A 24,222-nucleotide genomic window follows, 5' to 3' on the forward strand; every position below is an offset into this window, starting at 1 on the left:
AAAACAAAGTAATCTGTACATATCAAAGTAAACTCATGCACTCAACCTACTGTATATACTTAGTCTAATATTTTTATAATCTAAGATTTCAAAGTGATATATAGGTCAAATGGGCCAGGAGTACTTCAGTTATGTATAATATTGTAAAGCAATATACTTTTGACATACACATGTCACATGTCACTATAATAAAATATTTACTTATTTATATATATATATATATATATATATATATATATATATATATATATATATATATATATATATATATATATATATATATATATATATTTCTACGATTACCGGGTATATACAAAAACAAAAAACTGAAAATGATTTCCAGCATTGTATTAATTCAAAAGTGTTGTTAGTCTTAGCATTAATTTAGTTTTTCTCAGTCGTACTTATATTTCAAATACTGTTGGACAAAATCGTATGATATTTAAAAACTAAGAAATGGATATTTGCATCACTCATTCTAATTCAGGATTCCGTAATTTACGTTTCGTCGAAAAAATATTTTAAACTGAAGTTTTAACACATCAAGTAGCCATTATCTAGAGGTTAGGTTCCTATAGTAACAAGCAGTAATTGCCAATCATTGCCAATAAAAATAATTAAAACAAAATACCATGTTGTCTATTAATCAAAGGTTATTGAATCAAAACAATATATGGTTCTAGCAAAAAGATACCACTGTTTCTTAATAATCTTTTAAAATTGGTTAATTAACCACATTGACTTTGAACAGTTCTTTGATTACGCTGGGGATTAAATTGAATATTCATAGTCATTTCTGTGTTGGACCATCGCCTTCATTCGGTATTTTGAGACATCTGCGGTGTATGAAGGTGAAATATCGTCGAATTTCGAGTCTATGATTATTTTTCTATAATTCTACTTCTTGCGCTGTTGACATTTTTAAGTGATTATGTGTCTGGGGTCGATGCATACTCACTCTTCTACCTTACTTATTCAAATCATACTTAATTGGCGAGAGATCCGGAGATTTTTGGAAAACAGTATAGAATATCTACGTTGTTTTGATTTTTTGATTACGAAAATTCGTGTACTGTTGTATTGTCCACAAAGACTGTTCAACCAGGATTGTTGGTGATCCAATATTTCATTTTCAATAATGTAAAATACCCCATAAACATCTTTTTTTGTGTTTATTATGAATATCAGTGGATATGTATTTGTACAATTTATTTCACCTTGGGAATAATTTTACTCTCATGGCTGCTTTAAATACGGTCGGTCACATGATCAATATCCATAAAACCCAAAATAAATAATATTTTGAACTGCAACTGAACTACACGTACATGTTTGAAGATCATATCAATAATCAAGGGAGAATGTCACATTTAGACTTTTTTAACACAAGTGTTAAATGTCTTTGGAATATTTGATTTTTATGACATTCCTGCTCGCGTAATCGCAAACAAAAAGGTTATCATTAATGTCCACACATAGACCTATAGGATCACAGCTACCAATGTAACAGAGAAATCGTCCTTCGTGATCAAGAATGTGGATACAATGGTTGTTACAGTCTGCTGTCAGGATACTACTCTGACTGTCTGTTGTGATACCCTGGGGTAAAAGTATTTGGTTCTTGGTAACTGAGGGATGACCGGTGTATCTCCATCTGAGTTTCCCGGCCTCATTAACCACCACTACTGCACCTGCCTTATAATCAGCAACACAGATGTCATGATTTCTGTTCTCGGTAATGTACTTAAGGTGGGCATTCCCGGAGTACAAAGGTTTACCTTCATCGTCAAATTGAATTGTTTGTTTTTCGGTAAATCCTGAGTAACGGACAACTTTGGATTGAGTTGCATCATCACTGTACATGGTAACTAGGAGATCACCAGTAGAGGTGACACACAGATTACGAGGCGCCCATCCCTTTAATCTGATCAACTCTTCTGCCCGTTCATTCTTTACTTTATACACTGTCTTTACTCTTACGTCAGAGAACAGTATATCCCCATCACCGTCAACAGCTATATCATTTGGGTGCCTCAGAAATTTGATCGTACGGAGGAGATCACCTTTTATATTAAAGCATTTGATACCATCAAATCCACCACAGGTCCAGAAGATCTCATCATTTAAACAGATTACATTGTATAGAGCTTTAAACCCAGTCTGTATTGTGGCAATAAGTTCAGGTTTAGCCAGCAGCTCTTTGAGTGAAATCGTTGCTTGGGTTATTGACAATACATTTTCTTGTATGGCATTACATAATGGTATGATCTGTCCAAAGAAATTATATAAATGCTCATGGTCAATTGGTTTAGGAATGAATGTTGGCAGCAATACATTAACCCTGGGTGGAAGCTTGCTGAATGTTTGTATCTTAGATATGTATTCTATGGCTGTGGATATTTCAGTAGACTTCTCGAGTTCCCCTAAAACTATTAAAGTTTCCCTTATAAGAGATTGCATATGTTTGATTTCATTCAAGTGTTCCTTCAAAATGCTCTCGTGTTTCAATCTTATTTCATTGATTTCAGTTTTCATCTTGTTTATAACGATGTTGATTTCTCTGTGCCACTCATCTCCTTGTTTTGATATTTCTGTTGTAATTTTCCTATATCCTCCATCCAGGTTGGCAAGCTGGTTTTCCAATTCGAATGCAATTTCTTCATATTTAGGAGAAATAGAGTTTCCTAGTTCTATTTTATCCTTTTTGATGATTTCTTTCTTTGTCTCAAATTCATGTTTAACTTCTACAAACCTATGTCCAATGTGTTGTTCAGATGCCATGCAAGAAGAACAAACAAAAGACCCGCAATCTTTACAATGTAATTCACAATGTTTGTTTGAATGTGTTCCACATTTCGGATAAATGAGGGTTGTTCTTCGTTCGTTGAAAGATACAATTTTATGTTTGTCATATCCATCTGAAATGTGATCTACTACACAGGGCTTGCAGAGGTTGACATGACAAAAGTCACAGTAGCTGTGTACTATGGCGGTCTCACAAAGGTCACACCTGTGAACATCCTGGGCAGTAGAGCGGGGTTCCATTGCTGATCTACTAAATATAGAAAGAAAAAATACATTATTTGACAAATATATCTAAATGGTATGTCATACAGCATTCGGTTTTTTTAAGAATAAAAAGGACTTTATTCACACAATACTTTTCAACTATATCAAATCAGTCCACATAAATTTATTTAAATAAGTTGAACTTATTCAATTCTACAGGATATTTTTGTCTCACAATTAAAGATAAACGTAACCAAACTGTACACGTAACACGTAACATGGACGCCTTCCCGGAAAACCTCCCTCTACACACCAACATGCAGGCACATGCAAAATTTATGTACTGTCGTAATAGCCTTTAAAGACATGAAAATATTTACACGCAGTTAAAGTTTTTTGAATACCTCTTTTATTTATTAATTGTTTTTGCCTGTCGATGTTTTTTATAAGTATAGCCCCTCTCCCTACCCCCCCCCCACTTTCAATTTGGTGTTGTATTTCACCTCTTTATAATTATGTGATTTGTAAAATGAAAGTAATTTTCTTCAATGTAATACATAGTGTATTGGATTGGCATTTACTTCACGTATTTGAAGGAATTAAGCAAAGTTTAACAAAAACTGTAAATTAAAAAAAGAATACGTACCGTGTGAATTAGAATTTAACAAATTCTTTTTGGTCTGATATCTGTGCCGCTAAACATGGCTATTCTTGCTCTGTTATCACCTGACTGGAAGTTCATATTAAATAATATTAGAGTTACTTCCCGTGACCCACTACGATGTATTTAATACGTGAACACAAAATACAAGAGAATCTTAACCCCCCCCCCCTTTCTATGGCAGTACTTAAGTCAAGGTATAACAAACGATAGATACTTATAAGACTGAAAGTTAGAAAGTAGTGCAGCTCTGCATTTTTTTAAAAGTTCAAATGTATTGAAAAGACTATGTTTTAGCTGAAGCATTTAAATACGAGAGAAAAATAATATTTCGATTCAACAATGCACGGAAAATTTTAGCAGTGTCTAAAACACAAATTCCCAATTCTTTCTATTTATGATAATTTAAACAAAAAAAAATATTTAAATGTTGAATTAAGCTTTCTATACACATCGTCTCTCTGAGTTACTAGCCGATATTAAATAAATCGAAATATTTTGCTGATAATGCGAGAAAGTGATACTTTCAAAATCTTTTTCAGTGTACATTAGATTAAGGACCAAGTCAACGCGCTTGAATTTTTTAAAGCGAATTATACGTATACATCAATGTGAATTTTGGTTTTATTTTCTGTATCATTATTTTAAAAAAATTTAACATTTGTTTAAGGAATTTAAATATATATGGTATCGGCTATAATTATCTAGCTTCACATTTTCAAATCAAAATCAATCATTGAAAAAGTATTCTTAAAATATACTTATCAGCATTATCAACTCACGAAAACTCTTTTAAGGCCAATATCATCAGTCCAGTTTCCGCGGATATGATTAAACTGCACTGTCTACGTTCTCATTTCATATATAATAAATACACCAAGAACAGTCTTAAGGACGTTGTTTACTCAGGGTTTGAGTTCTCAAATTTGGATTGTTATAAAGTTCAATATCATGAGTAAAATTTGTTCTAATCACAAAAAGTATTTATGAAATGAATTATTATTGACAAACCATTCTATATTTTTACTATATTATGGAAATAGGCTCAAACAAAGTTGGACATTTTCAAAACAGAGGAAATTCGGACTAAAATTTTCAGATTTTGTTTTTCACTTAGATATTTTTGGTAGTACTGTAATATTCAAAGTTAAGATTTTATATGTTAGTCAACATAATTTTGCATATTTTCTGTTGGTTTTATCTCACTTTTTCGTTTAGATATTTGAATGGCACACACTACAAAAATATTGAAAAATGCTTAAAAATGATAAAAGACACCTTATTTCAAAATTTTGATCATTGACCTCATATAACTTTTATGCCTGCAGAGTAAGGTCAATATACCTAGTTTAATGCTATAAATGTTTTGGTATTATCATCATTCAGTTTTTTGTAAAATTGAATCAAAAAAGTGTAGGAATTTGAAAACTGATAGAGGAAATTCGGACTGGAATATTCATAAAAATTGTGAATGAAAACTTGATGCTTTGTGTCTGTTTAGTGTCACTGCCATTCATAAACTGTATTTCATTTTTAAAAGAATTTTGCAATTTAAATTTTTTTCACAAATAAGAAAATCTCAATCATAGTGTTAAATTTTCGGGGATTTTTCTTAAATTTTCAAAAAATATTCAATGCCCATTATCTCAAAAAGTAGGTCATTGACCTACTTTTTTGAAAGTGAAAAATAGCACTACCATGATAGGTCTTTCCCACACAATAGATGGTTATTCATTATCATCAGTGGAATTTTTTTTCATTCTGAGTAAACGTATACCTTAAGTTTAATAAACCAATAATATCCTACAAAATGTCAATGTCCATATGCATAACAATAATTTGAAAGGTAAAAATCAAACGAACTCCGGATCCATAGTGGTGAGAGGTTCAATAGTTGTCATATCTTCAAAATACAGACATTTCATCAGTTCCGCTCAGGACAACACTAATCTTTAGGAATGTTTACAGTTTAATTGTCATTTATCACGATATAACTTTTCACAACCTTTCTTCTCCACATATCTACAGACAACTACGGGCATTGGAGCGTGCCTCAGTATGTAGTCACTGACACTGCCTAAAATAGTTCTTCGCACTTTTCCGAGACCCCTTGTGCCTGTCACGATAAAAGAGGCGTGGATTTCGTTGGCCGCTTGTACTATACCCTCTCCCGGGGATTTGGAAACGATGGCATTGACTTCACCTAAAATCTGTTGAAAAATAAGATATATTTAGCCAGTCAATTTTAAAAATTGCCATTTATTGAGAATTATCATTGCATGTTATAGTTCAACCCAACGTATGAAGTCATGCACAGTCTTACCTTAGAGTTTTCTAACAGTTTTGAGAACTTTTTGACTGTCTCGATGTGTCTGGCTCTTTTTCTGTCAAGAGATCCACCTACTTTTTCTTCCACACTTTCTGTAAAAGCTTAAAGATAAAAAGACACGTTGAAATGTAGATTTTTATTTCTTCAGAGAAAAAACAAACAAACAGAATCTCATTTTCACAATGTACACAATATCAATCTTAAGGTTTTATGTAATGTACTGAAGTCTTCATCCAAATATACATGTAAATGTATTTCTATTCAACAACCATGTAAATACTAGTAGGCTTTAATAACAGAATTTGTTTAAACAACCTTAATATGCCTTGATCAAGGTTCTTTATTGGGTTTTTTTAATCAACTCTTTATGTGTTCAAAATTTGAAAAATATTTGCTCGTGACCCAAATAGTAGAGAGAGAGAGAGAGAGAGAGAGAGAGAGAGAGAGAGAGAGAGAGAGAGAGAGAGAGAGCTAGAGAGAGAGAGAGAGAGAGAGAGAGAGAGAGAGAGAGCACTTGAAATTTAACATAAATATGATAACAAGTTTAATCTGAATCCTCTTTCCTAGTCCAATGTTATAATGGTACACAATCAGTTAAAATCATGTTAAAGTATAAAACATTGAGCCTACAATGACAATACACATCATTATATAATTCTTCCTGTGTGAAACAAATTAAATGTTCCTTAAGTATTATAAAATTCACGAAATTTTTCCTGCACATTGTATATCGAAAAAATTTCCTAATTTGATTTATGTCCTATGTGTACTTATGTATACCGGCCGAGTTTTTTCATAAATTGGGTGTGGCACAGTAAATATCAATTTTGAAATGAATTGAATATATATCATGTTATTCTCATTTTCATTCTAACTATAATTTTAAGGGCCACTTGATTATTTGGAAACGTTGTAAGTCTGAAAATGAAGTAAAATTCTATTGGTTCAGTAAGCAAATGTTGTTTACCCCCCCCCCCCCCACTCCCCCATCTTTCTCCCTACCGCCTATACTTCAACGTCTGACACGGACCATCAATAACTGTGGGGTCATTAAACATGTCATCAAATGATAAACAGACTAGCGGGTCATTAAGATACACATCTAGGACATATAAGGTATGTCAGTTATTTCGCCACCTACATATATATCCTCTTGTATCCTGATATAAAATAGAACCAGGGGATGAAAATGATGCAAAACAAAGATGGAAGGAGAGACATTGAATGTATTCTGTTCTATTGTAATTGCAAATGTTCGGTATATTTAGTATTCTGTATGATTATACGTCAGTTTTAAAAAACTCTTGCGCAAAATCACAAGATATAATACCTGGAAATCACAAACTCAAGATTTTATTACAAGTAATTTGTAATTTTTGATTTATAACTTAGTGAGATTTTGTGTTGCAATATTAACTCAAATTTTCTTAAGGATAAATCCGTCATTACATTTTGTGTCATATTACTGATGCTAATTAATATAGAGTACTAGTACATGTGATATTGTACATAGATCTCATTTTTAAGGTTGCCAATATTTCCATAAAAGTAACAAACAAGTATGATTGAAATGTAAAGAAGCCAGTCTTGTGAAATTCGTTCGAGAAAAGTTAAACCATACATCTACCGGATGCAAAATGCTATGTCTTAAGGCAATCTAGATTAAAATCGTTCACTTATTATATAGTCCTCATCGAAAGGGCCCGATGCCCTGTAGCCCGCATCTGTTTGTATTCCAGAAGTCAAACTCAAATATTTGTTTTATACTGATAACAGACCAACATTGGTACATAAATTTCTCTTTAATATTGCGCCAATCTAGGAAATCATATCATCTTTATTGTCAATGTATGACGCTCCTCCAACAGCTGTGAATACCATGACCGGCGGTAAATTGATTTTATGAGCGCTGAGAGAGGTGGTAATTGCAATTTACTATTGGCCATGATTTATAGATGAGTTCTGGTCATAAACATCTCTTACACTGTAATTTTGTCACAAAAATTTTAAGCGACTTTGTATATTTATGTAAGTATAGGCCATTATCGTATCTATGTTCTGTGATCATATAGAGTTAACGCTCGGCAAAATATGCATAATATTTTTTTAATCATATTGTTTTGATGGATATTCCCTAGTTTTCGAACCAAATGCATTACTAGAATGCATGATCATAATTTTAAGAGAGAAGTACTATCATAAACATTTTTGAGCATCAATATTTCCAGATGATGAATATGCAATTCGTATTTGCATCGGAAAAAATGAAGACGTTTTACTTAATAATACCATGCACTATTAAATTGATGTAAGATTGAAAATACGATCAAAGGCATTTGCATGCAGACGACGAAATATCCGCTTTGATCATAAAAAAATATCATAGCACGTGCAAGGAGACTGACCAGTCAACAAATTCATGTAGCTATCAGGTCTACTTTAAATTTTAAAGCTATTTACTATAATTCATTGAAAATACATACATTTTTTTTTCATTTGAAGTTGAACAATATTAAATTACATAGAAATATTTCAAATCTGAAATAAATATATATATATATATATATATATATAGAGAGAGAGAGAGAGAGAGAGAGAGAGAGAGAGAGAGAGAGAGAGAGAGAGAGTTAAGATAAATAAATTATATATATTTCAGATTTGAAATAGTTGAATATTTTCATATGGTTAATAATATATTTTGGTTTAAGATCTCTAGAATGTAAAATTAGCCACGACCAATCAGCGATTGTTCACTTACAAAATAGCCACCTGGAGTCGTTCTCCGAATGGAACTCCACGGCGAAAACAATAACAACCCTGTCCCCGGGCCTGTGGATATTCTGCACGTACCCTGGGGAGAAACAAAAAAAACACATTATTATTGAATAACCTTCATTAAAGGTCATATGAAACGATTTTAAACACTATGATTTTCTTTCATAAATATAAAGCTTGGTATAAACAAACGTTAAAATACGTAATGTAAGATTTTTTTGCCTTTGCATTACTGAGAAATAACCGTGAAAACTGAGAACCTCAAAAAATTCTTCCCCGCTTATTGTTCTTGATTTTGTGAATTTATGACGTCACACAGACCCACCGATGTAAACAATGCATTAAAACTAGTGTAGTTTTAAAGATGTTTATCGATTAAATTTTAGTAATTTTTGTATAAATGAATGTGTTTTTCTTTTCAAATGAGATGATTCGATTTCGTAGTAGCCTACAGATGACTTAGTTTTAATTGGTCGTTAATGAATAGGCTTTCATGATGAAGATCCCGTACTGCAGTGGAAATTTAACGAAAGAAATGCTCCAACATTAACAGCTGATTAATGAATTATGTTTATCCTTTTAAAATAGAAACATCATTTTCTTCTTCGGTACGTATAATGATTGAGCTACATTTAAAGGGAATTTAAGCATTTTAATTGATGTGATTTATTTTGTCACATAAAAAAGTATAAGACAGGCCAATGAAAATGTTTGAGGCATTGTGTACATAGTTTGTATTTAAGAGCTGCTGTTTAATACCGCAAAATTATTCTTAAATTTTATTTTGAAATAATTTTAATTTCTTACTTATTGATATATACATGTAGCAATATCTTTAGAAAATACTTTGTGTACACGTGTAATTAACGTTTTATTAGGATCGCGGAAATATGGCATTTAAGGATTTAGAAATTTATCGGTAAAATAAATCGGTTGTATGATAAAAATAGTTGTGAACGAATGTGAAGATAATCAACAGATTTTAAGTAACAGCATCAATAATAATAAAAAACGAAAGAAAAAATTGCGGAAGGAAGTGAGATAGCAGGGATCTGTGAGTAAACACTGCACATGTATACACCTTGTAAAATCAAAACACCGCACATATCAATATAAGTACACGTTTCAAAAACAAAACATTTGAAGAAATTTCTCCAAGACTAAAAATAATTAAATAGTAACATATTTGTGAATTTGAAAGCGAAACAAACAGTATAATCGTGAAGCGAATGAGGCACCACGAGGCCTAGCTATTAGTTTTTTAAAAAATCTTAATGAATCGCATGAACGTGCAAATGGGAAAAAACGATCAGTTTTTTTGAATTTGTCAATTTCATAAAAGTAAGGTCGAAATAAAACATATATACATTCATATATTAAAATTATATTAAACTTGTGGATCTATGAAGGAAATCATTCATTCTCCGTGCAGTCTCGAAACTGAGTATGTACACGCTAGTTTTTATATAGAATAGTACTTTTTTTATTTTAAAATGCTGCAAAATGACATGGATATTTGTATTCACAACATAGCTATATCAGCTGTTTATATGGCTATTGGGTCTTACTGACGTCATAAGCAAGGGAGGTTATACGTAAGTCAATGTTCCTTTTCGCGAATAAGTGATTTTGATCGACTGTGGCGCTCACATTTTGCATAAGATATTCAAAAAACAATGTCAGTCTTATTAAATAGGCACTTATGAACTCATTCCCGTATATAACTCAATATGATCAGGATATCGTTTCATATGACCTTTAAAACAAATCTAACTTTTCATGTCACTGTACAACCACACGAATACCTCCCCCCCCCCCACCCACCCACGTCTCACTGCCAGCTCCGGGGCCGATCATCATCTTCTGAGCGCATTTCAAAATAACTGTGACAGAGTTAAATTTATAGGCCATCCACAATAATGTATTTTGAAAGAAACCTAAAATCAGTTAGACACAGTCATGCAATTCCGTACAGTAAAAATGTAAGCTCTTTAAAAGTTATCTTTGGCTTACCTTAAGTCCGGATAGTTATTTTTTTCTTCGCGGCAAAATTAATTTATAACGGGGACAAAAAAAGGTTATACAATATAAATCTTAATTTATTTTTCTACCAAAAAAAACATTACGCGTGTTTGACATTTCTCATTTCTTCTTTATCCTTGATTACAAGTACATACGTTGTGGTTTATTCATGTGCCCTTAACAACAAACAATTAACATTCGGATGTACAACTTAAGATGAATCAGGATGCACAGATCGGGGGGGGGGGGCATACATTCCTGAAAAAATCAAAATTTCTTAAATTTATATTGTAGAATTGCCGCATATATGCCTTGGGCCATCCCCATCTCCGGCATACTTAAATCTCCCTCCCTCTTAAGGGAACATGGACACGATTTCAGATGAATTGTTTTTTCTTTCTATGTATAAAAATGTTTACTTTTGTATTTTGAATGTTTTACCAAAATTTTATTGACAGGAGTCAAGTTACAAACGAGATACAGAGGAAAGAAGTTGTTGTTATGTAAACAAAGCTCGAGTCTTATATTTGTTTACAAATATTGTAAAGTACAGAAATTGCCATTTACTTCTCAAAGTAACTTGGGGAAACAAGACATACTGATTCAATGGGTTCATAAATAATTTCATCACAACAAACAGCAACATTCGTAATTGAAACGTATACCAAAACAACAAAATGTAAAAATTAACAGGACATGAGCTTTGTTTACAAATAAAGAATTCTAACCTCTGTAACACGCTCGTAACTCGATATTTGACTTTCAACTTTTGTCAAAGCATTGAAAACTTCTATATTAACAATTCTAAACATAAAAACTGAAAAAATAGATTTGAAAATTTTGAGCTCAAATCGTGTCCAAGTCCCTTTCAACGATTTTTCATTTTTCTTGATAGCCGCATGAATCATTAACAACATTTTTCTTGATCAGATACATGATATATATGTGTAAATTTTCGTCCCATCTGTTCAACATGAAATCAAATTTTAAAGTCAAGCACCATACACGCCACTTGTATTGATAAGCAATAAATATGTCACCAATGATATAAATTTAATTGAAACAATGTCATGATCATATACTTACAATGAAACGCAAATTTGGAGTCCTCGCGTCCATCCATTGCTACCATCACGGTCCATGGGGGGGGGGGGATGAGTCTCGGTTAAATCTCCATAAGATATACTCTGACGTCAGTGGAATGACATTTGCGAAGTTCAGCCTTTTTCCTTGTAAACGTTTTAAAGCACTTCAATAAGCACTTTCAATAATATATTAAAGCGGCGTTGTATCAGTAATGGTTGTTAAAAGCTCTATATAAAAGGTTGTTTTAAGCTGTGATTTAATTTATAAATAATTTGTCTACAAAGATCGCCATTTTTGTTTTCAATTTTGTAATGATTTATGTGAATAATTTTCTTTTCTAAAAATGTATCTTCGCGGGGGTGTTAAGGAAGCATATGGAATCTGAGTTACATGTAATTCCGTGCAATCACAAATCTTAGTTATTATGTACATATTCAAATATCTAGGCGACTAAACGTAGATCAAAAACAAATAAAAAATACTGAAGACAATTTTTTTCCAGAAATAAGTTTGTATTACCTAGATTTACACATTGATGACGTCATGACTAAAAGTTGAATGTCGTGTGAATTTGATCGGAAAGCATTGTAAACATATTCAAAATATAACTAATCTAAGAACTCTTATAAAGTATTGTGGTGTGATTTTTTGAGAATTGAACATTAGAATACTGGGGGAGACGTTAGTTTTATCAATCATTCGCTAAAAGGTGTGTAAATTTGCTTTTATTTCTCGGCCAGGCTTTCCTCTGTCGTTGTTTACGATATAAAAATCCGACTAGAACAACACTACCCCGTATATATTGAACTTGAAATTTTATACGTATCGTTAGTTTGATCAATGCTTAAATTGAAAAGTGCTGCTAGAATCCCATGTTGTGTGTTGTTTTGATGCAATTTGCCGTTTTCCGTGCAAACTATATAAAAGTTGGGAAGGTTTTACAAGAAACGGATAAATAACTTTTTAATAAGGAAAAACATAGGATTCTAGCAGCGGTTTTGATTAAACTGAGATGTTTTGCTTTCACTTGGTATGTTTATTTTATTTTTGAAACCGCGGGGTAGTGTTGTTCTATCTCATTTTATGTTAAGGAATATGCGTAAGCTATTTATAGTTGTCACGTGATAATGCACCAATGTGGCAGTTATGTACTACCCGATTTTATTGCACTGACATCTATTTTAAAGGTTAATATTAAGTTTTTGATCTTATTCAAAGTAATTATTTAATTTCACGATTTTGAATATAACAGTCAAAATAAGACGCTAAATTGCCCATATGCTTCCTTAACACCCCCGCGTTTTGAAATATATCATTCTAATGTTTAAAGTAATACTGATAAGAGATTTTCAAAATGCTGATTAATAGAATGAATACTGATAAATCTTTTTTTTCTTTTAAGATTGCTTGATTGATTCATTTGCTTGATTGATTCATTTTATTATCTCAGAAGAATAATTGATTAATTAAACATTAAAGAAAAAGTTATAAAATTTCAGTGTATGTCAACTAAAAGGATACTCTTAAAAATTGTCCAATCGGCTTTGATTGTATGCATGCATAGTACAAAATGCTTTACTTATTTATAAATACCTTGAAAATAGTCAGATTTTAAATGGTACGAACAATTTAAATAGTTTTTGTAGTCGTATGTATTCATACGTCAGAGTGTTATATAGTCTTGTTCAACTCGACGCCCGGCTGTCTCCGTAAATCCTTGTCGGTGATTTACGGTGTCAGCCGAGCGATTGGTTGAACGAGACAAGAGTTCAATATTGCTTGGATCCCTACAATTTTCGAGAAATGTTTCTACCACTGATACATAGTTTGAATGAATTAATTTTATCTTTAAATATTATTTAACATTATTCATATGGGGGTTTCTCAACATTCTTGTCGAAAATGTCCAAAAATTCATATTATAAAAATGTGCGTAATTCAAATTAGAAAATACATGTACTTGACATGAAAAATAACATATCATGGATTTTAAAAAAAATAAACATCAACAAAATCATCTCCCGTCAGTTCTTCAGTACTTTGATTAAGTGGTTATGTGTCTGGGGTCATTGCATTCGTACTCTTCTAACTTACTTATAAAAATAATTCCTATATGTAATTGGCGAGAGATCCAAAGATATTTGGAAGACACTATAGCATATCTACGTTGTTTTAATTGTTTAATTAAGAAAATCCGTGTGCTGTTGTGTTGTCCACCAGGACTGTTAAACCAGAATTGTTGGTGCTTATTGGATCCAATATTTCAATTTTGAATTATGTAAAATACCCCATTAACATCTTTTATTTTATTTTTAATTTATAATAAATATAAGTAGATATGTATTTGTACAATTTATTTCACGTTAAGAATAATGAATCATTATTTTACTCTCATTGATAATAATATGTTTTACGGTGCGACCGTTGGGGCGAGCACAGCAGGTGATCAAAAATGAATTATGATAAATCAATAAAAATAAAAGTAGTGACGTAAAGTAAATGAATTTGAATGCAAAATAAAATAAATATACCTATTTTCCAGTAAATTTTCATTATTCATAATTCATAAGATTTTTTATCTATTTATATACCAATCTGATTAAAATCAGATCTTTGTAACGCTCCGAGATTCTGATAGTCGCTGAACAAAGTGTAGCGACATCAGAATTTGGCGGAGCGGATCAAAGATCTGATTTTAATCAGATTGTTTATATACTGGTCGCACGCCAGTATAGAATTTATCTCAGATAAAATGTTGTTGAATAATAAAGATTTTAACATAATGTACATTGCAGTTTATTTCCTCTTTTCTTGCAGCAGACATTTTTCTTAAACTTACAAATAAAAATTGACTTATCACAGAATCCCCCCTCCCCGTTTAGAAAAAAATCAAATTTACGTATAAAAAAATTTGTTGATCACATAAGGAAAATGGATCCCCCGGGACCATGTAATACCGTAAATAGTAGTGAAAATAAAGACACTTTTGAGCAGCTAAAGGCATACCATGCACTCCCCATTCCTCACCCCGATTAGAATTTTCCTGATTTTGAGAATTTTATTTTTCATTTTGCTTGTGAAGATTTTTTGAATGATGTTGCCACGCCCCATTTAAAAAAACGTTCCTGGAAATTACTGTAAATATAGTGAATAAAATAAATGTGAGCATTCATCCAAATGAGAGCAAGTTACAGCTGTTTCCTATCTCCCGATTCGTTAGCTCTGCAAGATTTTGAGAAGATTTTAGTATTTTTATTTCAGCAGATTTACAATAACTACTTAGAGTAGTTTCCCCTTATTGTGACGTCAAAGTTCACGTCGGTCAAGTGTAGTCTGTCTCTTTGAAAACATACTAGAAAAAACTACGCGAAAAAGATTGTTTTGTTTACTTAAAAAGCATGATGTTCTGGAAATTACACAATTTATCTGTTTCTCAAAAGTTTTACTTTGATTCTCGCGAGATGGTATCCAGTCTAGTGAGATCGGTCGACATTGAGAAATTGCATTGTGGGTCGAAATTTACTGACTCCGAAAAATTCTGTCGGATCAATGTGCAAGAAATCAATTGTGACGTCACTCGAAAGGACGATAACTCCGTTAGTCTTAAAAGTAATGGAAATTGGCGTTGTGTTATTTACAATGCATGTACATAGTCTTTTATCTTGTTCTCGTGAGAGTGTGAAATGGGAAACCATAATTACAGGGAACTACTGGGACGATTAAAACAAGGCATTACTGGTCCGATTTACTGACGCCAAAAAAATCCCTTGAATGAATGTGCAAATAGTCCGAATTTTCTATTCACACACGCCTTGCCGGTAGAGCTCGCTTCGCGCCGGCGCTGCGCGCCGGCGAGCTGCGCTCGCTATAAATACGGGCGGTCACATGATCGATATCCATAAAACCCAAAGTAGATCATATTTTGAACAGAAACTGAACTACGGGTACATGTTTGAAAATAATGTCAACAATCAAGGGGGAATGTCACATTTAGACTATTTTGAAACAAGTGTTAAATGTCTTTGGAATACTTGATTTTTCTGACATTGCCGTTCGCACAATCACAGACAAAAAGGTTATCTTTTTTGTCCACACATAGACCAAAAGGATATCTTAAATCACAATTATCTATGTAACGGAGAAACTGTCCATCCTGATTAAGAATGTGGATACAATGGTTGTAACCGTCTACGGTCAGGATACGACTCCGACTGTCTGTTGTGATTCCCTGGGGTTGGAAAGGTTTGTTCTTGGTAGTTGAGCGATAGCCGCTGTATCTCCATCTGAGTTTCGTATCCTCATTAACCACCACTACAGCACCAGCCTTATAATCAGCAACACAGATGTCATGGTTTCTGTTCTCGGTGATATTTTTGCTAAAACCATTACCGGAGTACAGAGGTTTACCTTCATCATCAAATTGAATCGTTTGTTTCTCGGCAGATCCCGAGTAACGAACAACTTTGGATTGGGTTTCATCATCATTGTACATGGTAACCAGGAGATCACCAGTAGAGGTTACACATAGGTTAAGGGGCTTCCATCCCTGTAATCTGATCAACTCTTTTCTTTGTTGATTCTTTACTTTATACACTGTCGTTGTTCCCCAGTCAGAGTACAGTAGATCCCCATCACCGTCAACAGCTATATCATTTGAGCGCCTCCTATAGTTTGTTTTGATCGTTCGGAGGAGATTACCTTTTACATCAAAGCATTTGATACCATCAAATTCACCACAGGTCCAGAAGATCTCATCATTTAAACAGGTTACAATGTATAGAGCATTATACCCAGTCTGTATTGTGGCAACAAGTTCAGGTTTATCCAGAAGCTCTCTGACTGCAGTCTTTGGTTGGTTTATTGACAATGCATTTTCTTGTGTGGCATTACATAATGGTATGATCTGGCCAAAGAAATTATAAAAATGCTCATGGTCAATTGGTTTAGGAATGAATGTTGGCAGCAATACATTTACTCTAGGTGGAAGCTTGCTGAATATTTTTATCTTAGATATGTATTCTATGGCTGTGGATATTTCAGTAGACTTCTCAAGTTTCCCTAAAACTATGAAAGTTTCCTTTATAAGAGATTGCATCTGTTTTATTTCATGCAAGTGTTTCTTCAAAATGCTCTCGTGTTTCAATTTTATTTCATTGATTTCAGTTTTCATCTTGTTTATAACGATGTCGATTTCTCTGTGCCATTCCTCTCCTTGTTTGGATATTTCTGCTGTAAGTTTTTCATAACCTTCATCCAGGTTGGCAAGCTGGATTTCCAATTCGAATGCAATTTCTTCATATTTAGGAGAAATAGAGTTTCCTAGTTCTATTTTTTCCTTTTTGATGATTTCTTTCTTTGTCTCAAATTCATGTTTAACTTCTACAAACCTATGCCCAATGTGTTGTTCAGATGCCATGCAAGAAGAACAAACAAAAGACCTGCAATCTTTACAATGTAATTCACAATGTTTGTTTGAATGTGTTCCACATTTTGGATATATGAGGGTTGATCTTCGTTCATAGAAAGGCACAATTGTATGTTTATGATATCCATCAGAGATGTGATCACCTATACAGGGCTTGCAGAGGTTGACATGACAAAAGTCACAGTAGCTGTGTACTATGGCGGTCTCACAAAGGTCACATCGGTGTATATCCTGGGCACTAGAGCGGGGATCCATAGTTGATCTACAAAATTATACACAAATACTAAATATAGCCATTTGTTTATCAAAAATAATAGATATAATATCTAAATGATATATATAATATTAGTTATCTAGGCTTAATCAAGGTTGTACGGGGGTTTACCCCGGGTTGTATCCCATATACCTTGAGGCCAAAGGCGGAAGGGTATATGAAATACAACCCGGGGTAAATCCCCATTCACTCTTGGTTGGGCCTGGATAACGAATTTCTTGCCTATGTTACACAAATTTTAGATTAATATTGTTTACCGGTGCTTTGCAACTTGATAATCAATAAATAATTTTATATAAATTGAAATGTGCTGAAAACCATTTATTCGTACCAATAGAATATAAGGAAACGGGGTCGACAAATAATTTATTCATTTTCCTCATTAAACGTTGGTTTTATTGTGCAAATCTGCGGCCTCAGGGTGTATGGAATACAACCCGGGGTAAATTCCCGTAGACCCTTGACTAGACTTGGACAACTAATAGTATTATCTTTTTCAAATATACTTAAACTCTGGTTGTAAAAGATTAAATAGAATTTTATGTACACAGTCAATACTTCTTAATTATATCAGTCTACATAAACTTATTACATTAAAAAAATAATCTACAGGATATTATTGACACACAAATTAAGGTAAACGAATAATAACTGTACATGTAACATGTAACATAGACATCTTCACGGATTACCCCCTCTACACACAAACATGCATGCACATGCACAATTTATGTATTGTCGTAACTTAAACATTAAACGGCATGACAATAGGTGTATTCGTTTGGTCGATTGGATAGCTGCAAGAGTAACCCTAACTTACTCGTTTGCAATATGGAGATTTCCGGTAGATCGCCATTGTCTACTTTCCAAATAGAAAATAGACAATGGAGATCTGCTGGAGATATTCAGTTCAAATTCGTGAGGTAGCAAACGTATATACCCATTATATCTGCAGTTTCAGTTAATTTGGATACAGTGTTGTATTTCAACCATTGATAAATATGTCATTGTGATTTGTAAAATGAAAGTAATTTTCAACAATGTACACATGTAATATAATAGTTTATTGTTTAAAATATCTAGAATAGACATTTACTTTACGTGTTTGAAGGAATTAAACAAAAATTAACAAAAAAAAGAAAATATAAAAAAGAATACATACCGTGTTTCTTAGAATTTAACAAATTTTTTACGGTCTGATATCTGTGCCGCTAAACATGGCTGATCTTGCTCCGTAATATCACCTGACTGGAATTTCATAGTCAATAATATTAGAGTTACTTCCCGTGACCCACGGTTAATACGTGGACACTTCATACCCACCCACCCCCCCTTTCTATGGCAGAACTTAAGTCAAGGTATAGCATATGTGTCTGAAAATTAGAAGGTAGTGAAACTGTGCATTTTCTTCAAGTTCAAATCTATTGAAAAGACAGTGTTTTAGCTGAAGCATTTAAATACGAGAGAAAAATGATATTTCGATTTAACAATGTACAGAAAATTTTAGCAATGTCTAAAACACAAATTCTCAATTCTTTCTGTTTATGAGAATTTAAACAAAAAAAATTGATTCAAATGTTGAGTTAAGCTTTCTTATACGCATCGTTTGACTTAGTTACATGTATTAGCCGATTATCAAAATATTTTCATTTGCTGATTATGCGAGTAATTGATACTTTCAAAATCTTTTTCAATGTGCACTAGATTAATTAAGGACCAAGTCAACGCACTTTGATTTTTTAAAGCAAATTATACGCATACATCAATGTGATTTTTGGTTTTTTTTCTTTAACATTATTTTAACATGTTTAAAAAATTTGTTTAAGGACTTTAAATTTATAGGGTCTGAGTTATATTTTACCAACTTCACATTGTCAAACCACAATCAATCATTGAAAATTAATCTTAAAATATACTTATCAGCATTATCAACTCACATAAACTGTTTTAAAGCCAATATCATCAGTTAAGTTTCTGTGGATGTGATTACACTGCACTGTCTACTTTCTCATGTCATAAAAATAATAATAAATCACAAAAGGAACAGTTTAAAGTTTAATTAACCGATAATATCATACAAAATGTCAATGTCCAAATGCATAACAATAATTTGAAAGGTAAAGATCAAACAAACTCCATAGTGGTAAGAGGTACAATAGTAGACACATTTTCAACATACAAACATTTCATCAGTTCCGCTGATGATAACACTATTCTTTAGGAATGTTTACAGTTTATTGTCATTTATCACAATATCACTTTTCACAACCTTTCTTCTCCACATATCTACAGACAACTACGGGCATTGGAGCGTGCCTCAGTATGTAGTCACTGACACTGCCTAAAATAGTTCTTCGCACTTTTCCGAGACCCCTTGTGCCGGTCACAATAAAAGAGGCGTGGATTTCTTTGGCCGCTTGTACTATACCCTCTCCCGGGGATTTGGAATCGATAGCATTCACTTCACCTAAAATCTGTTGAAAAACTAGATATATTCAACGAGACAATTTAATTGCCATTTATCGAGAATTTCAGTTGCATGTTATAGTTTTACCCAACGTATGAAGTCATGCACAGTCTTACCTTTTCTAACAGTTTTGAGAACTTTTTGACTGTCTCGAGATGTCTGGCTCTTTCTTTGTCAAGAGATCCACATACTTTTTCTTCTACACTTTCTGTAAAAGCTAAATGATAAAAAGACATGTTGAAATGGAGAATGCAATCTCATCAGGAAGAAAAACCTAAATTGAATCTGATTTTCACAATGTGCACAATACCAATCTTGTGGTTTTCTGCATTGTACTGAACTTTTCATCCATGCAAATATACATGTACATGTATTTCTATTTAACAACCATGTAAATAGGCTGTAATTACTAAATTTGTTTAGACAACCTTAATATGCCTTGATCAAGGTTCCTTTTTGGTTTTTTAATCAACTCTTTATGTGTTCAACATTTGAAATACTTTCTTGTGACCCAGTAATACATGTATAATGAAAGAGAGCACTTAACATTTACCAAAAATATTATAACAAGTTTATTCTGCATCCTCCATTCATAGTCCAATATTATAATGGTACACAATCAGTTTAAATCATGTTAAAGTACAAAACATGGAGCATACAATGACAATGTACATCGGTATATAATTCTTCCTGTGTGAAACAAATTAAAATGTTCCTTAAGTATTATAAAATTCACGAAATCTTTCCTGCATACAATATATCTAAAATCTTTCCTAATTTGATTTATGTCCTTTGTGTACTTATGTATACCTGCCAGGTTTGTTCATTAACTGGGTGTGGCACAGTACAAATAACAATTCGAAATGAATTTAATGAATATAATGTTATTCTCATTATGACTATAATTTTAAGGTCCACTCGACTATTTGGAAACATTTTAAGTCTGAAAATAAAGTAAAATTCTATTGTATCAGTAAGCAAATGTTGTTTACCTACCCCCCCCCCCCCACCCCACCTTTCTCCCTACCGCCTTGACTTCCACGTCTGACAGGGACCATCAATAACGTTGGGGGTCATTAAACACGTCATCGAATGATGAAAAGACTAGCTGGTCATTAAGGTACAAATCTAGGACATATATTGTAGGTCAGTTATTTCGCTACCTACATGTATATATACTCACGTATCCTGTTATAAATAATAGAACCAGGCGATAAAAAGGATGCAAAACAAAAATGAATGGGGAGACGAAATGAGAATGCTTTTAAAAATGGTACATTGAATGTTTCCTGTTCTACTGTAATAGCAAAATTAATGTTCGGTATATTTAGTATTCTGTATAATAATAGGTCAGTTTTAAGAAAATAAATATTGGATAAAAAAACACAAGATACAATACCTGGAAATCACAAACTTATGATAAGATTATAACACAAGTAATTTTTAATTTTTAAATTATAACTTAAGGAGATTTTTTGTTGCAATATTAACTCAAATTTTCTTGAGGATATATCCATTATTGTATTTTGTGTCATATTACTGATGCAATTTAATATAAAGTACATGTAATATTGTACATAGATCTCATTTTTAAGGTTGCCAATTGCTATAAAAGCAGCACATTTATAAGTATGATTGAATTGTAAAAGAAGCCAATCTTGTGAAATGTGTTCGAGAAAAGTTAAACCATACATCTACCGTATGAAAAATGCTATTGTTTTAAGGCAATCTAGATTAAAATCGTTCACTTAATATACAGTCCTCATCGAAAGGCCCCGATGCCCAGTAGCCCGCATCTGTTTGTATTCCAGAAGTCAAACTCCAATATTTGTTTTATACTGATAACATACCAACATTGGTACATAAATTTCTCTTTAATATTGCGCCAATCTAGGAAATCATATCAGCTTTATTGTCAATGTATAGCGCTCCCCCAGCAGCTGTGAATACCATGACCGGCGGTAAATTGATTTTACGAGCGCTGAGAGAGGTGGTAATTGCAATTTACTATCGGCCATGATTTATAGAGGAGTTTTGGTCATAAACATCGCTTACATACACTGTAATTTTGTCACAAACATTTTAAGCGACTTTGTATATTTATGTAAGTATATGCCATTATCGTATCTATTTTCAGTGATCATATAGAGTTAAGGCTCGGCAAAATCTGCATAATATTTTTTTAATCATATTGTTTTGATAGATATCCCCTAGTTTCCAAACTAAATGCAATACTAGAATGCATGTTTATAATTCCAAGAGAGAAGTACTATCATAAACATTTTTCATCATCAATATTTCTAGATAATGAATATGCACTTTGTGTTTTTATGAAGAAAAAAATGAAGACGTCTCACTTATTAATATCATGCATTGTTATATTGATGAAAGATTGAAGATACGATCAAAGCCATTTGCATGCAGATAACGAAAGATCAGCTTCGATCATAAGAAAATATCACAGCAAATATAAGGAGACTGACCGGTCAACAAATAAATTTTATGTAGCCATCAGGTCTACTTTAAATCTTAAAGCAATTTACAATAATTCATTGAAGATACATACTTTTTTTTCGTTTTTTTTTCAAATCTGGAATATATATATTGCATTTGTTAAGATACATACATTATATATATTTCAGATTTGAATATTTTCATACAGTTACTAATATATTTTGGTTTGAGATCAATAGAGTGTAAAATTAGCCACGACCATTCAGCGATTGTTCAAATACAAAATAACCACTTGGAGTCGTGCTCCGAATGGAACTCAACGGCAAAAACAATAACAACCCTCTCCCTGGCCTGTGGATATTCTGCACGTACCCTGGAAAAAAAAAAACATTATTATTTAATGACCTTCATCTAAAAAAAATATAACTCTTCATGTCACTATAACAACTACATGTATACGTATAAACCCCCACCCCCTCTCCCACCCCTTAACCCCCCCCCCTCCCACCACACGTCTCACTGCCAGAACCGGGACCGATCATCACCTATTGAGCGCATTTCAAATTAACTGTGACAGAGTTAATTTAAACGCCATCCACATTAAATATCATTTGTAAGAAATCTAAAACCCGTTAGGCACAGTCTTCCAATTTCGTACAATATTAATAAATTCTCCTATAAAGTTATAGTAGGCTTACCTTCAGGTCCAGACATTAAGTTTTCCTTCACGGCAAAAATTTATTTTATAACAAGGACAAAAAAGGTTGTATTTAATAAACCTTCATTAATTTTCCTTCCAAAACTACTGTACGCTTGTTCTGACATTTCTCATTCCTTCTTTATCCTTGATTACATGTACAATTCATGTTGTCCCTTAACAACAAACATTTAGCATTCGCATGCAAGTAAGTAAGTAAGCTGAATCAGAATGCGCAGATCGGGGGGGGGGGGGGTGTGTGTGGGGGGGGGGGGGGGGGGGGCAGATATTCCTGAAAAATAAAAATTTCTTAAATTTTCATAAAATGATAGTAAAATATGCCTTGGGCCACCCCTACCTCCGGTAGTTTCAATTCTCCCATCCCCACCCCCCCCCCCCCCCCCCTGAACAATTTTCTGGATACACGCATGAATCATTAACACAATTTCATTCATCATATAAATGATATATATATGTAAATTTTCGTCCCATCTGTTCAACAGGAAATCAAATTGTTAAACTCAAGTATCAAACACACCGCTTGCAGGGATACATGTAAGCAAAAAATGTGTCACCAATAAAAACACTCAACTGAACCAAATTTGTCATGTACTTACAGTGAAACGCAAATCTGGAGTCCTCGCTTCCATCCATTGCTACCATCACGGTCCGTGGGGGGAAAGTCTCGGTTACACCCCATAAGATGGAACTCTGACGTCACTGGAATGACTTTTGTCTTCATATGCGAATTTCAACATTGTCCCATGAACATGTTTTAAAGCACTTCAAATCTGATCCTTTTATTGTTTGATGATAATAAATACGGGTTAGGAAGGTTTGACTGTTTTAAGCCAATACCCACACAGGCGATAAATTAACGTATTTATCAAACAACAAAGATCGTCAACCCAAATGTATTTATTTATTATTTATTAATACTTGATCGACAAGTATTATACCACATTGTCCAGATTGTTTGTATTGTGGCTCCAATAAGCTGATTTTATCATGTTAATTGTTGTT

General features: G+C 32.9%; 3 protein-coding genes across 5 annotated transcripts; all 3 read right to left on the reverse strand.

Annotated features, from left to right (window-relative positions):
• Positions 1-1,044: 1,044 nt before the first annotated feature.
• LOC128158819 (uncharacterized) lies at positions 1,045-3,725 on the reverse strand. The gene is made up of 2 exons (XM_052821778.1): positions 3,656-3,725; positions 1,045-3,055 (listed from the first exon to the last, which is right to left on the reverse strand). Exon 2 carries the CDS (start codon positions 3,043-3,045, stop codon positions 1,393-1,395), a length of 1,653 nt encoding a protein of 550 aa, XP_052677738.1. The 5' UTR covers positions 3,046-3,055; positions 3,656-3,725; the 3' UTR covers positions 1,045-1,392.
• Positions 3,726-4,568: 843 nt separating this feature from the next.
• Positions 4,569-23,935, reverse strand: LOC128158831 (putative universal stress protein SAUSA300_1656). 3 transcript variants are annotated; one of them, XM_052821797.1, is made up of 4 exons: positions 23,817-23,935; positions 8,758-8,850; positions 5,994-6,100; positions 4,569-5,880 (listed from the first exon to the last, which is right to left on the reverse strand). In XM_052821797.1, the coding sequence occupies exons 1-4, from the start codon at positions 23,860-23,862 to the stop codon at positions 5,647-5,649; spliced, it is 480 nt and encodes a 159-aa protein (XP_052677757.1). In that variant the 5' UTR covers positions 23,863-23,935; the 3' UTR covers positions 4,569-5,646. The 3 variants fall into 3 exon arrangements, with proteins under 3 accessions (XP_052677757.1, XP_052677758.1, XP_052677756.1); XM_052821798.1 differs by lacking the exon at positions 23,817-23,935 and adding an exon at positions 23,201-23,305; XM_052821796.1 differs by lacking the exon at positions 23,817-23,935 and adding an exon at positions 11,883-11,981.
• On the reverse strand, positions 14,587-18,818 carry LOC128158817 (uncharacterized). Its single transcript, XM_052821776.1, has 2 exons — positions 18,744-18,818; positions 14,587-17,569 (listed from the first exon to the last, which is right to left on the reverse strand). The coding sequence occupies exon 2, from the start codon at positions 17,560-17,562 to the stop codon at positions 15,895-15,897; it is 1,668 nt and encodes a 555-aa protein (XP_052677736.1). The 5' UTR covers positions 17,563-17,569; positions 18,744-18,818; the 3' UTR covers positions 14,587-15,894.
• Positions 23,936-24,222: the final 287 nt, after the last annotated feature.

Source organism: Crassostrea angulata, chromosome 8 (assembly GCF_025612915.1).
Source record: "Crassostrea angulata isolate pt1a10 chromosome 8, ASM2561291v2, whole genome shotgun sequence".
NCBI lineage: Eukaryota > Metazoa > Mollusca > Bivalvia > Ostreida > Ostreidae > Magallana > Magallana angulata.